At 57.1% G+C, this 18872-nt stretch overlaps 1 protein-coding gene across 6 annotated transcripts in view; it reads left to right on the top strand.

Moving 5' to 3' along the window:
• Window positions 1–18872, top strand: part of TBC1D22A (TBC1 domain family member 22A) — a 327451-nt gene that overhangs the window by 210239 nt on the left and 98340 nt on the right. Inside the window, exon 10 of one of the 6 annotated variants that reach the window (XM_086711969.1) lies at window positions 7057–8059. The exons of 4 other annotated variants lie outside the window; for them this stretch is intronic. In XM_086711969.1, the coding sequence (XP_086568095.1) occupies window positions 7057–7850 (794 nt within the window). In that variant the 3' untranslated portion in view covers window positions 7851–8059. Of the gene's footprint in view, window positions 1–7056; window positions 8060–18872 lie in introns of those variants that run through there. One more of the 6 variants, XM_086711968.1, reaches the window with a different exon arrangement.

Genomic DNA, 18872 nt, shown 5'->3' with positions numbered 1-18872 from the left:
GCCGGTGGGCACCAGGACCCTCACAACCGCTCGGGAGGAGAACCTGCCAGCCTCAGCTGCGTGAAGGTCACCCTCCCCCCGTTTCATTGCTCACCTCTTGGAGAGAGAAATTGTGGACTTGGAACTTTTGCAGGGACTGTAAAGATTTTATGAAGGGCAGGATGTGTTAGGAAGGCAAAATTGCTTTAACAAAAAAAGCTAATGCCTCATTTCTGCATTTTGGGGAGAGGACGGTATTTATTTCAGAATTTTTTGTCACTTTGGTGAAGGAGCACACCTACACGGGCTGGTTGATTAAGAAGGTGAAGTTAATTACACGGATAAAACTGGAAAATTCAAATTCACCCGGTGGTGGTGGGCCAGACGATTTCAGCCAAGCTGCCCACTGCACAAACTGGAGAGGATTCGTTTTAAAGTTACCAAACAAACGGGGAAACAAGAAAGAAAAGAAGGAAGGAAAGAGAAAGAAAGAAAGAAGAAAGACAGAAAGAAAGAAAGAAAGAAAGAAAGAAAGAAAGAAAGAAAGAAAAGAAAGAGAAAGAGCATAAAGGAAACGTTTCTCAAAAGCATTGAACTGCCAACAAAAAGACAAAACTTGCTGGCTACATTCTAAGAGAATTCTGGAGCCCGGAGAGATAAGCCCAGCACTGAAGGCTGCTATTATTCTGGGGGCATCTGCTAATCTGGAAAAATAGTCCCGGCTGGAGTTGTTGCTTTGATGTCTCCTACAGTGAGTGAGTTCAACCCAAACCCTAGCTACCCAGAACAGAGAATATGAGAAATGCCTGTAACTGTTCTGGGACCAAGCAGAGGGGCCATGAGGGAAAAATTGGAATCGGTTCTCATACAGTCTCGTAATCTTGGTTCACGTCACCTGGGAGGACCAGGGTTGTTTGAACCTCAATCACGGTACTTCTGTATGGAGGACTCACAGTGCCTAAGAGAAGCGAGGCAAACTCTTTCCTGGAGCAAGGTCCCAGAACTAAATTCTTTCAAATAATATGATGTGCATCTAATCAAAGCTTATCACCTATTCGAAACTCCTTAAGTAAGTCCAAGTAGAAACAACAGGTAACAGAAGCTGTTCTACAAAAAAATGTTGTGCTTTTGTAATTCTTAGGCATATACCATCAAACCATTATCCTTACTCTGTACAAAGAAATAAAATCAAGTAAGCTTGAAAGCTTGAAAGTGTCTGCAGGGGAATAGGAAACTGTATAATTTTGTCCGAGAGACTTGAAAAATGACCAAATAGGATTTCTGGAATTGCAAATGTGATAATCAAATTAAAAGCTTAGTGGTTAGAAACAGATAAAGAGAACATTAGTGAACTGGAAGGTGGTTGGAAGGAAATAGCCATAATAAAACCCGGAGGGTAAGAATATGGAAATCACAGAAGGCAGGAGATGTAGAGGGTGTGGGCAGGAAGCCTGATGTACATTTGTTTGGAGACACAGGAGGAGAAGAGAGAGAATGAGTAAGACTTTGAAGAGATGGTAACTTGAGATATTTTCCAAAAGTACCGAAATGCACCAGTTCATACAGACTTAAGAGACCAGTGGATCCAGAGGAGAATTACTAATGGGAAAACTGCATCCTCATGAAGTTTAATGAAACTAAAGACAAAGTCGTAAAGCATCTGGAGAAAAGTTATTTTCTAAGAACGGCTATTTGAAAACTGACTTCTCAACAAAGATATGAGAAGATAGCCTCACCATGCTTCAAGAATGTAACTCTAGAGTCTTCATCCAGCCAGAATATCTGTCAGGAGTGAATTGGGAATTCCAGAAGGCCACCTACCTGCGCTGTTTTGCGCTACCTCTGAGAAACCGTGCAAATCAACACGTGCAGCAAATAAAAGCACACACAAGCTACTCTTGCATCAGAAGTGGAACTCAGATCCCCTGTAAGTGGGTAAATCATCGTCCAACCCCAGCCTGTGGGGAGGGGCAGGCGGTCAGTACGAGAAGTTTCTGGACAAAGGAGAGGGTTATGGCACCTCAGGAGAAAAAGAACCACCATGCCCTCTGCTTCTCCGGGACGATTAGATGTGAACTCTCACACACGGTGTACGAGTGCACGGCCTGGCTCCAGAGGTGCATCGAGAACGCACATTGGCCAAGCCTCTATAAATCCGGGTTGGGTGGAAGCCGAATGTCACTGTTACGGTCACGACAGGCTCACCGATACCTTGTGAACAGACAGCCTGTACATCTCAGCAGCCTAAACAGTGAGCGCATCCCTTGTGGCTTGGCCAGAGGTCCCGCGTTGTTTTCACTCTGGCACTCAGGCTGAGGCTCAGCCGCCATCAGGAGTGTTCTGCCCAGTTCCCGTGATGGAAGGAAAAGCATTCTGGGGAGGACTCACAGGTGCTTAATGCTTCCGGCAGTAAGTGGTTCCTATAGCTGTGCTGTGTTTCGTTGGCCGAACCAAGTCATGCGCTGTGACAAAAGTCAGGGGCAAAGGGAAGCAGAGAGCCCAGTGCCATGGTGGACAGAGACACGCGTGCACCAGCACAGACGTGCCCATGGGCAGGAGCACGTGCCCTCAGCGTGTCTGTTCCCTGCTTACCACGTGATGTTTGTACGTAAAAGCATAAGTTCATACCAATTATTTAGAAATTTGCTGCTGTAATAACGAACAGAGGTTAACACTCGTGCAGTGAGAATCTCAGCACGCGAAGCACCTTCGGGGATTTTTGCCCCACTTCACACCTAGCATGTACGTGTATTTGAAAGAAATGTCACGTTTTTGCGGCATATTCAGATGATGTGCCTTGTGCGTTTATTGTCCTTATGTCCATTACCTCTGATGTTAACTTGCGAGAGCCCACGATCTCCAGTGAACCCCAAGTTCGGCCTCTGAGCCCTTCCAAAGGCTGCATTCAGAGCCCTGTGGCCGAAACCTGGGGGCAGCCGCGCCGCGGGCTTTGTTGTCATGCATCTTTGTGTTGTAAGATGATATAAGTTGTTTTTAATGTTTATTCATTTCTGAGTGAGAGAACACAAGCGGGTAAGCAGCAGAGAGAGAGAGAGAGGGAGTCACAGAATCCGAAGTAGGCTCCGAGCTGTCAGCACAGAGCCTGACAAGAGGCTTGAACCACAAACTGTGAGATCATGACCTGAGCCAAAGTCGGCCGCTTAACCGACTAAGCCACCCAGGTGCCCCTGTCATAAGATGATATAAATGAAATCCTTGCCACATCTTTTGTTTAAAAATCTAAGGGAGAGCCTATGTCAGCATTAAAAAGAAATATTTCAAGATACACAGCATTAGCAGGTTCTGGGTATGTCCGTGTTTGTTTTTTTCAGAAGACTTAAAATCAGATCCTAGAGAATTGCTTCATAGATTAGTGTCCCGTGGGGTGCAAAATGGGCACAGAAAGGGAAGCCAGGGGATCGTTCCTGGTGATGGGCTGGCCTTAGGACAGAGCCGGGCCTGTCATCTGCCCTCCTGATGGCCCAGAACTCTATGCTGTCCCGGGGCCCTCGGTCTGCTTGGCTCTGCTCTGAAGTTGTTTCCAGAGACCATAAACCCAAGAGGCCCCAGTGGGCCAGAAGGAGGAGAGAAATCTGGTTGTCATTCAGTCAGTCTGAGCCAAGATCTTCGGCAGATGTCGGCCCAGAGATTTCCATCTTTGGCGTTAGGCCTGTCTCCAGGCTGCTCGGGATGGCCAGAGCCAGCCACCAGAAATGGCCCCGCTCTCGGCATTCTGATCCAGACCATGCCTTCTTTCCTTTGGTGAAAAACAGATAAATCCTTCCTCCTACCTGGTCTCAGCAGTGCTAGATTGAGCACGTGAAAGTAAGCGCCCGGGTAAGTTTGAATTTCACATAAATAATACCTTTTTTAGCATAAGCACGACACACACTGAAATTCAGATTTCCCTGGGCCGCCGGTACCTCCCCGGGCAGCTCTATGCCAGCTGAGCTCAGCGCGGGGCCACGTCAGATTGAGACCCGGTCCCGAGCCCCGGGCTGCCTATGCGGCTGGGGTCACTGGTGGTGGTGAGAAATCCTGCCTTACACAGGATATCTGGGCTATATGAAATTAAAGATACATGCGTGTACTCTCACACACACACGCCCTCACACACGCCCTCACACGTACACACCTTCGTCTCCCCCAGGTGTTGTTCCTTCCTGACGTGGTTACTGTGTCAGTACTTTCCGGTTTTCTCTGGAGCCCCGCTGATGCTCAGCACACGTCTCCGTTGCCCGCCGTGTCAGAGGAGGGGCCGCTTTGTCCTCCACCAGGAATCGTCCCCTGAGCCGTAAGCCGCCGCGCTCGCTGGACTTGACGCTGCATATGTGCTGATGCCGCCGGTCGCTGGGCGGTTTTCACACACAGTTGTTCTCCTTCGTTAGGTTCGGTTGGTTTCTGACCCCGGAATTGTGATTCTCTGACAGGCTGATCTAGGAGCCCTGGACCGCCCCGTGAGTGAGCCCACCGTCGCGCAGGGGCTCACTGCCCTGGGGGTGCCGGGGTTTTCCTGCGCGGTCACTGTGGACGTGACCTTTTGAGATCCGCTGGCCCAGGGCTGTGCAGGACGCGTGCCGTGTTGACCCGTGTCAGTCGAGTACAGGTGATCTCGGGGGAGGCCCAGCCTCTCCGCCTTGAGTTGCTCAACGGGATTTGCCCCTCGTCCCCGCTGCCGCGATGTTCTGCTGGAAACAGCAGCTGGACGTCCAGGCGCAGCTTCCAGACCCTTCACAGGATGAACCAGCCCCCCTCCTCGAGCAGCTCCAGGCTGGCCCGGGCGGACCCTTTGCTTTCCGTCAGTCAGTGCACGTGGTCCCAGCTTCCGCTCTGTTCCTGGCTCTCGTCGTGGCCTTTGCCTGAAACCCTCTTCTCCCCCTGCGGCTTCTGTCCCCCGCAGCCAGGGTCCTACCGCTCCCTCTGAGCACCACGCACACAGAAAGCAGCCACAGGAGATGGAAGGGGTTTGCTGCGTGGAGGGGGGTAGCCGGTGTGGAGCGAGTGCCAGACGGGACTTCAGGGAGCTGAGAGTGGGGCAGGTGACCAGTGCCCGGAGCCGGAGATCGTGGGGTGCAGCCTGGGAAGCGCTTTGTGAATCGTGTGCTCGGTGACCCCACGTGCCTGTCATGGAGGGGAGTCTTCAGGAGGCCCCCCCTTGGTCCGGAGCCTGGAAAGTGTTGCTGATGGTCCCGGGAAGAGGCCATACCAGCCCAGGCCCAGGGCAGGCTTGAGCTCCTGGGTCCTACAGAATTTTCTCCTGTGGGCACCTTCAGGTTTTGATCTGTCACTGAGTATTCTGAAGTGTGCCAGCCCTGTGCCACCACCAGCCTGCTGTGCACAGGGCACTCCTGGGGGTGTGGACCGTGTGTCCAGAGCTCTCTGCAAGGTGTTCGTGCTGTGGCATGGGGGTTGCATGCTCCTGGTGGCAGTGGCCAAGTGTCACAGGACAGGCATGTTGTGTGAGCATGAGGGAGAGGCAGAGGGTCCCTGCCCCTTCCTCTTCAGATTCCAGCCAGAGGGACCGGAGGCCGATGGCCAGCGGGGTGTGGCTTTGTGAAAGGGGCCTTGGTCACTCCCGCAGTGGCTCCCCCACAGTGTTGGCCTGGGGACCCTGCCTGGGGCCTCTGCCTGGGGCCTGAGCCGGGATGGGTCTTCTCACCCTTTCCTTGGATCTCCTGTGGCCAGTTGGCGTGGGGGCTGGTCTGTAAAGCAGACCCCGTGCCCAGTTGACCGGTCCGCTCCCACAGAGGGTCTCGGCACCTCACCTGGTCGGAAGCTGCCGCAGGGAGGGGGCCTGGGTGGGCTGGGGTGGGGTGCGAGTCTGCAGGCCTGAGGCTCGAAGGCAGCCTGTCCTCCTGCCGGGGGCTTCCTGCATGAGAGCGGGAGCAGGGCGAGCCCTGGCGCTCTGAGTGGCCCGTCCCTGCTGTGGGCACATGGAAGCCCTTTGCTCGGGGCGTGGTTTTCGGTGTTTGGAGAGGAGCAGGCAAGCTGGGGCACGTGAGTGGGCGCATCCCCGGGGGTGAGCAGGCACACACGTCTTGGGGGGGGTGGCATGCGGGCACACACCGAGTGGGCAGGTGGGCACAGCCCCGGGGGGGGGGGGGCAGGCTGACCTCCGACTGCAGGGTTGGACGGAAATTAGGTCCCAAAGTTTTGGTCCCCTGGCGAGGGGCAGATGCTGGTCCCGAGCAGCGTGGGAGGCCGGTGAGAGGTCTGCGGGTTAGAACAGGAAGATGGGAGAGCCCCGTTGGGGCTTCTGGGAAAGAATGCTTGACCACCCCGGGTCCTCCTGACCACTGGTTAGCAAGTGTGTGCCCTTGGCGGCTGACCGTCTCGGGCCCTGGCTCCGGCTTGTCCCCCACGAGCCCTCAGTGCGCCCGGACGTGGAGGCCCGTGTGCTGGAAGCCGCGTTGGGCGTCGGTGGCCACCGTCCCCACTGCCATCTGTATTCACTGCCTCGCCGTGGTTAGGAGCGGATGGGCTGACGCTTCTTCGAGTGCTGGCAAGTGTGATGTGGGGGCTCCACTTGGCCCCATTCACCTTGTGGGGCGGCCAAGGGCCCTGTGTGCACTGGCTCCCTGCGCGGGCCCCCCCCTGTCTGGTCCCTGGGAAGCCCGTTAGCGAGACGACACAGGCCGAACCCAGGAGACCGAGGGTGGCTGTGGCCGTCAGTATTTTTTAAATTGTACACTTCCGCCCCGAGGGAAGAAGATGCCAGAATGCGTCCTCAGAGAACAGCTCTCCCTTCGTGGGCATGGCTTCATCTGCTTGTACATTTCCCCTGTCCTCTGTGTTTTAATTTAGGGTAAATGTGATTTTAATGAAATTTCTCTGAAAGCTGTCTTGACTACATTGTAAGGTTAAAATTGACTTATTCTTTCAAGATAGAATTCAGTTACATCTAGTAAACTAGATTCGGCTTTATTACCATCCAAGTGAAAATATTTTTATTACTGCTACAAGGTAAGCAGTCGGAGAGCAGAGAATAAATCAACAGCGCGGCCCCGGCCGTGGAACCTTCGGCGTGCGACAGTGAAAAATAACAAGCTTCCTCTCCCCCGCTCGCGTCCTCATTAGGCCCCGGGATGGCTGGTGTGAACATTCGCAATGATAGCGATATTTCACCGGAGACACGGGAGCCTGGTGACCGGCAAAGCACACGTGTGGCGGCAGTGACGTCGGATATGGGAGTCGTGTGTTCGCCCAGCGAGGCCGAGTGTGCCGCGTGGGGCCGTGTCCCTGTGCCCGTCTCCCTGGCTCGGGCCAGGACTCTGTCCCCGCACCTGCTGTCTAACTGGAGTATATGCCCGGGCTCTGCTTCAGCCTCTGTCACACACCTGAGCGGGGCCTCTGCGGTTGCTAACGGTGGCTGGTGTCTGTTTGGTGGCTGGTGTCTGTTCGGTGGCTGCCGTGGACCAGGCTACATCCTCGGGTTTTTACCTGTGTTACCGTATAGACTCCTCACAGTATCCTCCAAAGCGGTGGGGTACCGTCCCCGCTGTGAGAGCCGGGGCCCTCTGGGCCACACCCGCCCCACAGGCTGGGTGAGCTCCGCTCAGCTCCGTGTCCCCTCCAGCTCTTCCTGTCCTCGGTTGGCAGTCAACACAGAGAGCCGTCCCAGCTCTCCCATGTTGGGCCAGCAGTGTCCTGTGGGCCCAGAGTCCTGCCTGTCCCTGCCTGCACCCCAGGATTTCTCTGGAGCAGCAGCCTGCAGCCGTGCCATGGTGAGGCCTGCCACCAGACACCCCCCCCCCCCCCCAACTCGCACGCGGCTCCTCTTAGGACTCCTGGCCAGCATCTGGTGCCATCGGTGCCCCACCTGTCATGCCATCCCATGGAGGAGGTCAGAAAGTCTGCTGTGCTGTCTCTAAATAAAAAGTGGGTCCCTTCTCCTGGGTTTGAGCCTGTGCCGGAGTTCTCACCCAGAGATCCCAGCAGGCAGCACGATGCCCGGGGTGCAAACCGTGCCCACCTCATGGTGGTGTATTGACGGATAAAGTGTTTCCTGTAGCATCTTGAACATGAGGGCTCCCGCGGTGTTCGAGGCTTTGAATTGCTTCCATGTGGTCTTAGGGTCGAACTCTTGGTTTGCAGAGTGGATGTTTGTGGGGCGGTGGGTGAGAGCGGTCTCTGGGTGCTTATGTACTCACGGGTCTCCCCTGTGGCTCTCGTTCTGCCTGAGACTCTCCAGTCCCTGTCCTTCTTCCCTTTAACTCATGGAAGGGGGATCTGGGGTGTGGACAGGCTCCGTAATTTGTGCCGCACGACCGCAGTGTAATTGACTGCTGGTGATGTGACAGGAAAATACTGGGTGTGTGGCACAAGTGACTGGGTAAGAGCTGACTGTCTCGTGATCATTGAGGTTTGTCTCGCTCGATGTAAACATCCCCCCAGTGGACGGAGCCAGGCCCTTGCTTTCCTGTGACCTGCTGGCCCCTTGGATTTATTGGCTTCTCCCGCTAAGTGACCATCATGCTGGTTGCAGGGACGGTGCTTTCTCTTTGGAGGACCCTTGATGTGACAGATTTCCCACCACCCCCAGAGGTTGTCAGTTTCATCCAGGGAGGGGCACCTGCCAGAACTTTGAAATACTGAGCACCACTGTGAGACACGGGAGCCGAGTGGCCCAGGGACTCAGAGGGTCCCTGAGCTCCCAGCCCTGCAGCTGTCGCAGCTGGAGACAAGGCAGGTGCCGGACCTCCTCTGCTCTGCCCTCACCCGCACCTGCCAGCTGTAGGTCCCAGCTCCCCCCCACCCCCGCCCCACCGCTGTTGTCTCTGGACCTTGGATTTGGGCCTGTAGCCCCCCCCGCCATCTCCTGGGCTGCAGTGATGTGTCGGGAGAATGGGGCTGCAGACTTGTCACTTGGGGACCCTCTGTGACCCCTTCTGGCTTCCTGCTCTCTGTCCCAAAACCTTGCTGCCTCCGGCCCTGTGTGTTTTCCTTCCCATTTAAGTTTGTTTTCAGGTGTTCCCCCTGAATAGGTAGAGAGGGATTTACTTTCTTAGAACTAAGGGACACCTCTCCTCCCACGTTTGGACTGCAGCGGCCCAAGAGGGTCTTGGAACTAGTGACCTGAGAACAGAGGGGTTAGCTTATTTTTAAAGATCCTCCTCGAGGTGTGGGTAGGTTTTGACAGCCGAGGGCATTCTGTCCTGTGTTAGAAGTTGCTCTGGGAGTTCTTTCTTCCAGGCCTGCCCTCAGCACGGAGTCACAAGACCCTCCCTGTGTGGGGCGGGGAGCTCCGAGATCATGTGGCCACACCACCCAGCCCACCTTATGGCCCCTGGAAGCCATCATCACCCCGATGTTGGCTGGGCTAAGTGAGGGTGGGCCAGGGAGGGGTCTACAGCTGTGTTTTCAGCCTCCCTTTCACGGGACAGTGGAGGCCGAGCCGACGTGGCGGCCTGAGAGACGCCATCTCTGTCTGTTTTGTGCTGTTTCTGTGGCTTTCCCAGGCCTCTCCTTCCCGGAACCCCTCGGAGGTGCTGTCACTGGATCACCAGCATCGCCATCAGCGTCATACCTTCAGCCGCTCGAGCGGGGAGTGTGTTTACACCGGGAGGCGGTGATGGCCAGCCAGTGTGTAATGAGATGCAGGCACGTGAGGCCTTCTGAGCTCATGATTTAGATGCTTTTCTCCTTAATGATGATATCTTTGTGACCCCGCATCCTGAGATTGATGTTCCGGGTTTATTGCCAAACTGAGACTAGTTAATTAAATTGTGAGTAGAGATTTCCAAATACAGCGATTCTCCTTGACCTTAAGACGAAGAAGTTGTCTTGTTTTGAATGTAGGCCATCAAATCTGGTTTTGAAATGATTCCCCAAAGTCATTTTTGTTCGTGGTTACGGGTTGCTGGGGAACAGGAGTGGTTTTATGCCCCTTACTGTAACGGACCAGCGTCCCTCTCAAAACCGGGACCGGAGGCAGCCCTGTGGCGGGGCATTTCCCCTCCGGCTGGACCAGGACCACGGTGGAGGCCACCTTCGCCACCAGCTCTTCCATAAACGGCAGTGGGGCACTTCCTGTCTTTACTCTCCGTGCCCCCCGCCCCCCCCCCCACCGCCCCGGGGCCTCCATGCTCGGCCGTGGGTCCCTGGTGGGCCCAACCTTCAGGGCCGGGTGCTTCCCCGTGTGCCCTGTGCCCCCTCTCGGCCGTGCGCCCCTGGCACCGCACGGGACGGTGCAGGTGAGTATGTGCCTGCAGCTCACAGCTCAGACCTCCCCCGCTCTGCCGGGTCCCCCCGTCCGAGCCCTGGCTTCATCTCTGTGGAGGAGGTCCTTCTGCGTTCTGGATTGTAGGGCAGGATGGGGAGGGGCGGGGGCTGCTGCCAGCCAGGGGGCGGGCAGGCCTGGGGCCATCCAGCAGCTTCTTACGGACGCACACTCTGTGGTGAAGGCCACCGCTCCTGGGCTGCCGGGTGATCCGTGCCGAGTGAACCGCGTCCTGCTTTCTGCAGCGCTGGCGTGGGCTTGAGCTTCTCAGGTCCCCTGGGGAGACGCCGCTTGTGTGTTTCCGTCTCCTTCCTCAGATATTTCTTTCTGTCCCTTCTCTTGTACTTGCGTATTTGCCGCCTTCTGTCACCATGAGGTCCTGGCAGGAGGAGGGGTGGATGCAGGTGCTGCTGTCGTCCTGGTCCCGGACGGAGTGCCCTCGCTCGGCTGCCCCCCGCATCTGGCCAGGTGTGCCCTCAGAGGGCTCACCGCTCACTCAGCTCTGCCTGGGTCCCCAGCGCGCTGCTGAGCAGTGCACGCTCCGTATCCCGTTCGTTCCTGGCGGCCGGTGAGGTGGGAACTGACAGTGTCTCCACGTGGCCGTTGGGGAAACAGGGAGGAGCATCGAGTCTGGGCCACGCAGATGAAGGGTGGGGCCTGTTGCGTTTGGACCCCTCAGGTGTTGCCCTGCGGCCAGTGAGGCGCTGTGGGTGTGCGTGTGACGGCTCCAGTCTCTGGGTTCTGCCGGGAGAGGACTTCTCCTCCCCGCCCCCCCCCCCCCCCCCCCCCGCCGCCAACAAGGGTGAGCCGTGTGCCGTGGGTGTGTATAACTGGGATCCTGGGGCGCTGCAGCCCCTGCCCCGTGGGCACGTGCAGGCACAGGGCAGGAAGGTGTGGACCAACGGTTCCCCCCGTAACGCGATCGTGCCAGGGACGTTGGAGGTGCAGCAGGTTGTTGCACGGCGGAGGGGAGACGCGGCCTTTCTGGGCGTTCCAGGACTTTGCCGTTTCTGAAACGGGCACGTTCGGGTTTGTTGCTGGTTTGTTTTCTTTCCAGGGTGTCTGTTGTTCTGAGCTATTCTGTTGCTTCCTGGTGCCGACACTCAGATTTAGGCAGGAATCCGTAGACATGTGGGAGGGAGCTTCTGGGGACACGCGGGGCAGGCCGTCCCGTGTCCAGCGACCTTCACTTTGGTCGCAGGCTGAACGGGTGTCTGCCAGGGTGCCATGAGCTCACACTTCTGTTTGTGGTGAGAAGTGACCGGCAAGGAGACCTGGACAGCGCGGCTCTCCCTCCGGCCCCGGGCCTTTCCGCGGTGCTTTGGGTGCCTGTAGGTGAGGATTCGTTTGGGCCGGTCACCGCCGGGGCTGCTGGCTCGTCGGCTTTCCTGCATTCGCTGGTTGCCCTCCTGCAATAAGGAGAAGCTGTCCCCTTTCTCCCGTGTGTGTGTTTTTGAGCTCGGGGATCCTGTGTTCCGCCAGCTTGCAGGTGTGTCCCATAATAAATGATTTTGATGCTCAGAGTTTCCCAGCTTGTTGTAGGAGGTCCTTTGGGAAACATCCCCCTGAATAGGAGGGGACCACAGAGGAGCTCCAGCGTGGGAAACCATGTTTTGTGTGAGCACCCCGTGAGCGTGTCTGCTGGCCTTGGGGGGGGGTGGGAAACCTGGGGTGCTGTGGCTGGTGAGGGAGGGTCGTCTCTGCGCCGGCTTTTGGGGGGGGTTGGTGCTGTGGCCATGTCTCCAGCAGCTGGTGGCAGGCACGAAAGGTGCTCCCCAAGAGCCTGGGGGGACGGGGTCCGCGGGTGTCTTCTGAGAGGAAGGGTGGGGGCGGCTGTGGGCACCCCCTCTGCCCGCGGCTGGTGTCCCGGAGGCAGTGGGTGTCAGGGCACACAGGAAGTGACGCGAGGGACCGTTCACGTTTCTGTGTCACCGGTAAGAGAGCAGAGAGTAAACTGCAGCTAGCTCCTCCTCGAGGCAGTGGCAGGAAGCTAGCATTTTTCGGTTATTTGGGGTAGGTTTCCGGTGCTAGGAACAGGGGCAGACTCCTTCTGTGGAGGGGATGAAGGGCCTCTTAGGGCTTTCACTACGATAATGGATAAAACCCTCCCTGGAACATATCTTCTTTGACAAAATAATTTTAAACACATTCTGGCTATTTTTTAAGAAAGGGTATGGGGGCGCCTGGGTGGTTCAGTTGGTTAAGCCGCCGACTTCAGCTCAGGTCACGATCTCACAGTCCGTGAGTACGAGCCCCGCGTCGGTCTCTGTGCTGACGGCTCAGAGCCTGGAGCCTGCTTCCGATTCTGCGTCTCCCTCTCTCTCTGCCCCTCCCCCGTTCATGCTCTGTCTCTCTCTGTTTCAAAAATAAATAAACGTAAAAAAAAAAAAAATTAAAAAAAAAAAAGAAAGGGTACGGAAGTTAAGTGCTTAGGTAAACTTGGCCTGCTTGTTGTATATCTGCTAGTGTTCTTTTACCAAGTTCACTGCTTAGTACCTCGGCAGCTTTGGGGTTGTTCATGAATACTGAAACAGAACAGAGCAGATATAGCCCTCGAGCCACCGCCGTGTCAGGGCAGAAAATCAGCCCCTGACGCCAAAATCAGACTGTTCTCCGCACGCCCCTGCTTTCCAGGGACCGCGGGCTCCTGGCCTGGGCACCAAGCTGTGTCCAGCGCCATTCCTGGGAGGCTCAGGGGCCGGGCTGGCCAGAGCAGGGCGCCCCCCAGGGCCGTCGTGGGCTCCCAGGCACGACGACGAGGGCCGGGCATGGTGACACCGTGGCTGGTCTTCCTGCCAGTCTGGGCCGTGTGGTCCCAGCTTAGTAACGTGGCTGCAGTCACAGGCCCTCAGCCCTGGGGATGGTTTGGGGAGGTGGCCTCCTCCCGTATTCCGTCTGTGCCAGCGCCCTGGGCTTGGCCAAGGCTGCTCGCCTCCCGGCAGCTGTCATGCCTCAGGTGCGGTTTATTTTTTTATTTTATTTTATTTTATTTTATTTTATTTTATTTTATTTTATTTTATTTATTTTATTTTATTTTATTTTATTTTATTTTATTTCATTTTTTTATTTTATCTTATTTATTTTATTTTAAGTATTTTTAAAAAGTGTTTATTTTAATTTTGAGAAAGAGAGAGCAGAGAGGAGGAAGGGACACAGAGGACCTGAAGTGGGCTCTGTGCTGACAGTAGAGAGCCCGATGTGGAGCTTGAACTCGTGACCTGTGAGATCATGGCCCAAACTGAAGTCAGACGCGTCACTGACTGAGCCACCCAGGCATCGTCGCCTCAGGTGCGGTTCTGACCGTCATCTGGGGACGTCCACGACCCTGCATGAACACTGTGGGCTGCCGTTTCAATGGAGTCTGGTGACACTTGGTGGGTGTCCGCCTCAGGAGGCGCGGAGGAGGCACGCTGGATATCAGGCTTCGGTTCTAGACGCGCTTGAACCGGGACACGGGTGCAGCCTGGCGGCGTTGCCTCGGTGTCTCCCGCCCACGGGTTGTCGGCATGAGCAGTGGCCTTGGCGGTGGGCTGGGAGAGGGAGCCGGAATCGTGTGTGCACGAGCGTGGACACTGGGCCCCGGGGCCCCGGTCCCTCACCTGTGTGTACGTGGAGGGCGCGAGCACGCGGCATGCTTGGCTGCCTGTCCTCCCCCCTCCCTCCTCCTGGCTCCCACCACTTCCCGTGGACATCAGCAGCCCATGTGCTCCTCAGACACTAACTGTCCTCACGGTCCCGGTCAGCGCCCCTCCCCGCCTGGTGCGCACGTTCTAATGTGGGGAGGCAGCGCCGAGGCCGCGTCACTGAGCCCAACGAGTGGCCGCCCGGCGAGCTGAGCACCTCGGCCCGGCTCCCTTCTCTCTCCAGGGCTCCAGGGGACTGGCTGTCCTCTGAATGGGGACACAGCTGATTTCACACACTCGGCAGGCGTCTGTGAAATGTCCTCTGTGTGCCGCGTCCGGGTGTAGGTGGGTGGGTTAGCGTCCTTTGTTGGGGAACTTGACCCGGTTAGACGGCGGACTGAGAGAACAACCTCGCGCAGCCAGCTTCCTGGTTCTCGCGAGCGGTCGGAGGGGCGTCGGGGGGCCTTGCGGGAGGCGGACGCCGGCGCCCAGGCCTGCGGGGGTGTCTGCTGTAGTGAGCGAGGGGAGGGCGGTGAGCGGCCACAGAGGCGCGTGGGGACCTGTAGGCGGTCGCGTGGGCAGAGGGGATGGCGTGGGGGCTGTGACGAAGACGGCGCAGGCAGGGCGCGTGGCAGTGGGCCTGTGCCGGCCCGGAGACCCGGTGTGCGTTCCCTCCCGGCTCTGGGCTCAGAGGCGCTACGTCGCCACGCGGCCATGGCAGAGAGCCTACAGATCGGGGCCTCTTACCCCGAGAGCCCGTCCTTTACCGTGTGATACACCCCTGATGTGGGCGAAGAAAGGGAGCCAGCTCAGGACCTTGGCCCCTTCAGAAGACGTTTTCGCTCCACAGGGAGCTGTTGAAAGGTTTCACGGAGTGGAGGAATGTCATTAGGATCGTGCCAGGAATGTGGGGGTTGATGGAGTTGGGGACGACCAGTTGGCCGTCTTCCCTGTGGCTAACCGGACTGCGGTTCCCGCACGTATGCTGTGGGTTGCATCCCGCCACCTTTAAACGTACACGTTAGATTACGGACCGTTGATTGTCTTTCATTTATTCTGAGAGACAGAGAGTGAGTGGGGAGGGGCAGAGAGAGAGAGAGAGAGAGAGAGAGAGGGAGAGAGGGGGAGGATCCCAAGCAGGCTCCGCATTGTGAGCGTGAAGCCCCATGTGGGGCTCGAACTCATGAACTGTGAGATCGTGACCTGAGCCGAAACCAAGAGCCAGACGCTTAACCTACTGAGCCCGCCAGGCACCCCATGAGCTATTAATTTTTAAAGTGTTTGAGTGGGACTACCTGTGCTCTGCTGTTTTTTTTTCTTGGTAAGAGTATGAGCCAGAATAAACATGTTGTGCTTGTATATGTCGTTCGCTTGTATTTTCTTATGTATTCGTGTCTCTATCCAAAGGCGTAGCAGGAAATGCCTTCTTTTCCTCAGAACAAGTCAGTTTCCTCAACTAGATTCTGGTCCTCAGTGCTGGCTTATGACAGGGCAAGTGTCTGGGCCCTAGAGCTTGCCTTGGAAAGGGCTTTTCCCAGAGGTATGCTAGGATCATCCATTCTATCCATCGTTCCCTTCGCCTTTCGATTAGCCTCCTGCACTTTGTCCTCTCTCCCTGTTCCGTCCACTCACCCGGCATGTAACCATCCGTCCAGCCATCCGTCCACGGGAGTTCGCCGAGCTCATCCACGAACTGGGAGTTCGATGAGCTCCCCAGTCGAACAGGTGAGATGGCCACGACAGCCACGACGGCCACTAGAGTGCCGTCTGTCTCCTCGCGAGGTCTGTGGGCGACCCGGTGGGGTGCTGAGGCGGGGGAGGTCGGGAGGCTTTGGGAGGGCCGTGGTGCTTGAGCTGCGTCTCACACGCAGGCAGGCACGGACCGCTCACCAGCCTGGGCGTGGGGGCTCGCGGGTCGTGGTCAGAACTCCGGCGCTTTCGTGGCAGGTTCTCAGTCTTAAAATGCACCGTGGTGGACGGAGTACTGAAGCTCCTCGTCTTCAGCTTCCTTGGGTCTCGTCAGGCTTTCCTTACATACTGCTGACGAGACGGTTTGCAAACTGTTTATGAGCTGAGTGCTCGTTCAGCTCAGAGTTTATTTCTTCTCTGCCCTCTGCCCCCTTTGAAACAGGGCCTCGCCCCTTGGCTTGGAGGGGGAGGGCGAGGAGAACTTCCCTTCTTTCCTGACTCACTGCCACGGCTAGGTTACCGAACTGCAGTGGAGGGCAGCCCTGGCCCTCCTCCTCGCTGCCCTGCTGGGAAGGGGATGTGGGGGCTGGTGTGCCGTAGGCTCCGACGGGTTTGCTCCTGGCCAAGGCAAGTGCGGTGAGTGCGCGTGGTGGACGGGTCCTACGGTGACTCCCGGGGAGCCTGCCTGCTCGTATCCACACCTCTGTGTGATCCCTGCTCCTGGGTTTGGGCGAATCACGTGTCTCGACAGAGTATGGGGTGGTGGGCTATCAGCCTGTGGTTACGTTACATCATGTAAGACTCCGTTTGAGCAGACTCACTAGAGACTTTGCTTTTGCTCTTGAAGCCCACGGCCAGTCGGAGAAGCTCACGTGGCAGGGCCGTGTGGGTGGCCTCTGGCTGACGGCCAGCAAAGAGCCAGGCCCTGAGTCATAGCCCTGCAAGGGAATGGATTCTGCCAGCACCCTGAAATAACTTGGAGGTGGGTGCTACTTTGGTTGGGCCTCCGGACGAGAGCGCGGCCTTGTGTAGCTTTGGAAAGCCCCGAGTGGCGGAGCCTGCCAGGTCCTCTCTGGACTCCAGAGCCACAGGGGCCGTGAGATGACAGATGTGCGCTGTTTTCAACGGGTGAGCATGTGGGGGTTTGTTACGGAATCAGGAAACTAATGCAGTGAGCAAAGAAGCAGTGCCGTGGGCTCCCTTCCGCCACCTTCCCTGCAGCGCTGGGATTGAGGGCCCGTCTCCCTGACTTCTGGCTGGCTCTGTGCCCCACTTCCCCTCTGTCGTGGGCCTGGGAGCCCAGAGACCCTCCCGGAGGCTTTGTGTTGCCTCGACTGCGGGGGCCAGGCCCGGCACCCCTGTTGGCCCATCACATCTTGGATGGAACCCGGGGCGGGTACTCTTCCTCAGTGTCCTCACCGTGTCCCCATCTAGAGCCCCATACGCGTGTTGGGTGGGACGCGGCCAGGCCCCTCCAGCTCCCGTCCGTCTGGTCTGCTGTCCACTCGCCTCCTCTGTGCCTGGGCCACCACCAATGTGCACACGTGCACGACAGGGGTGGCCTTGCGGGGGGTTATCAGGCCCTCCGTGCTCTGGGTGCCCCGGGGACGCCGCTCTGGCATCTGTGTCCTTTCCCAATAAATCAGGTTTCTTGTTGCTTTCTGATAGGAAAACAGGCCTTCGTGGAGAAGCCTGTGAGCACATCTGTGAGGTGAGAATGATTTAATGCCTCGTCGCTTCGATTCTGAGTAGCTCTGGAAGCACTTGTATTTTAGATAATGTTACTGTCAACAAAATATGCCTTAATACCTCTCTAAAGATGGAAAGATAGCATGTCGTGGTGTCACATAAACACTGGTTTCTACATCCTGCCGGGAGGCGTAATTTCACTCCCTGCTTGTGTGCACACTGGGTCCCCAGGGTGGCTGGTGGCGTCTGTGGCCGGGGCCTGGGGGCGTCTACACTCTAGCCTGTCCTCGTGCTCACGTGGTGACCGTGTTAGTCTCTCCCGCTCCGGCATGGTCAGCGGCCGTGTGGGTCTGACCCGCCTTCACCCCTGCCCTCGCGTGGAGCGTGTGAGAAGATAGTAATCGCGTGGCATGACCTTGATGTCAAAGCCAGCCTTGGAGAAGTTATTTTGGGAAAATGTGTTTGGCCTCTTTCTGGAGGTCTTTCTGCATCGCGGCCTCTGGGCATTTGATGCTGGCAGGAGTATTTTGTTTGTACCCCAAGCACAAGTGTGCTTCTGTCATTAGCAGACCCCACAGGTTAAGGGCTGGCTCAGTGCTCCCCCAGATGGCTCTGCTTCAGACACCAGCTGCACTTCCATGGTCCCTAGGCCGCCTGCACTTCTGAGCGAGTGGCCTTCGCTTCAGTGGTTCCCGTGGCTCCCGTGGGTCCGACGGTCCACTAGGATGACTCACAGAGCTCAGGAGAGCACTATACTTGCAGCGGTGGTTTTATTGTGGAGGGTAAGTTCAAGAACCACGGAATAAGCTTGGGGGAGGTCCCCGTGGAGTCACGGAAGCTCGGCTGGGGCCGGGCGTCCAGAGCGTATTGGGTCTCCCCATAGCGCTACCCACCGGATCATGGGCCCCGTGTAGACGCAATCTCCAGCTCCCGTCTTCTCCCCATCGTCTGGCTGCTGAGGGTCCCACTCAGTCCCCATCCCGACGCTGCCGAGGGGTGCCCTCACCAGAACCCCTCTCGTTAGCATAACAGGGACACCCGGCCCTGGGGGGAGTCCGAGGACTTAGAGCCTCCCTCCCGGGAAGGGGGCGGGAGCCAGTCCCGCCCCTTCTCATTACGGAACACGGAGGCTTCCCTGACCAGGCGCGCGGTCCAGTCTGTGAGACGCGGCGCACCTGTAGTGTGTGACGTTAGAGAGGCGCCCTTGGGAGCCCGGCTTCGTTGGTTCTCGTTGGCCTTCCGCGTGCTCCCCATTGCTCGTGGAGGATGAAGAAGGTGTAGAATGGTCACCCCGTGGGGTGGGACCCGCTGGGATCCCGGGTTCTTGGCACCGGATGGGCCGGGGTTGCGTTTTCTCTCTTTACCCCATCAGCACGTGCCTAAGATGGGTGTTAAATGGTCTAAATAAATCTCAATTCCCGTCAACTTCCATTCCAGTTTCTGAGGCAAAAAATGGCCCTTATCAGAGTGCGGCAGCATGCGCTCAGAAGGAGGATGGTTGCCCGGCAAAGCACGCCATGTGCGGTAATACTGGTCGGCTGCCATTGGGGTCAGGTGCCCTCACCGCGTCCCCCTTGTGCACCTGTGCCGCAGGGCTGGCTCGGGTGTGCCCTTCCCGGCATCCCATCCCCCGCCTCTGGCCACACACGGGGCGACGGCAGCCGCTGTGCCGG

Source organism: Puma concolor, chromosome B4, assembly GCF_028749965.1.
Source record: "Puma concolor isolate L17-30 chromosome B4, mPumCon1.1.hap2, whole genome shotgun sequence".
In the NCBI taxonomy this organism is placed as follows: domain Eukaryota; kingdom Metazoa; phylum Chordata; class Mammalia; order Carnivora; family Felidae; genus Puma; species Puma concolor.
This window is presented reverse-complemented; position numbering and strand designations above follow the sequence as displayed.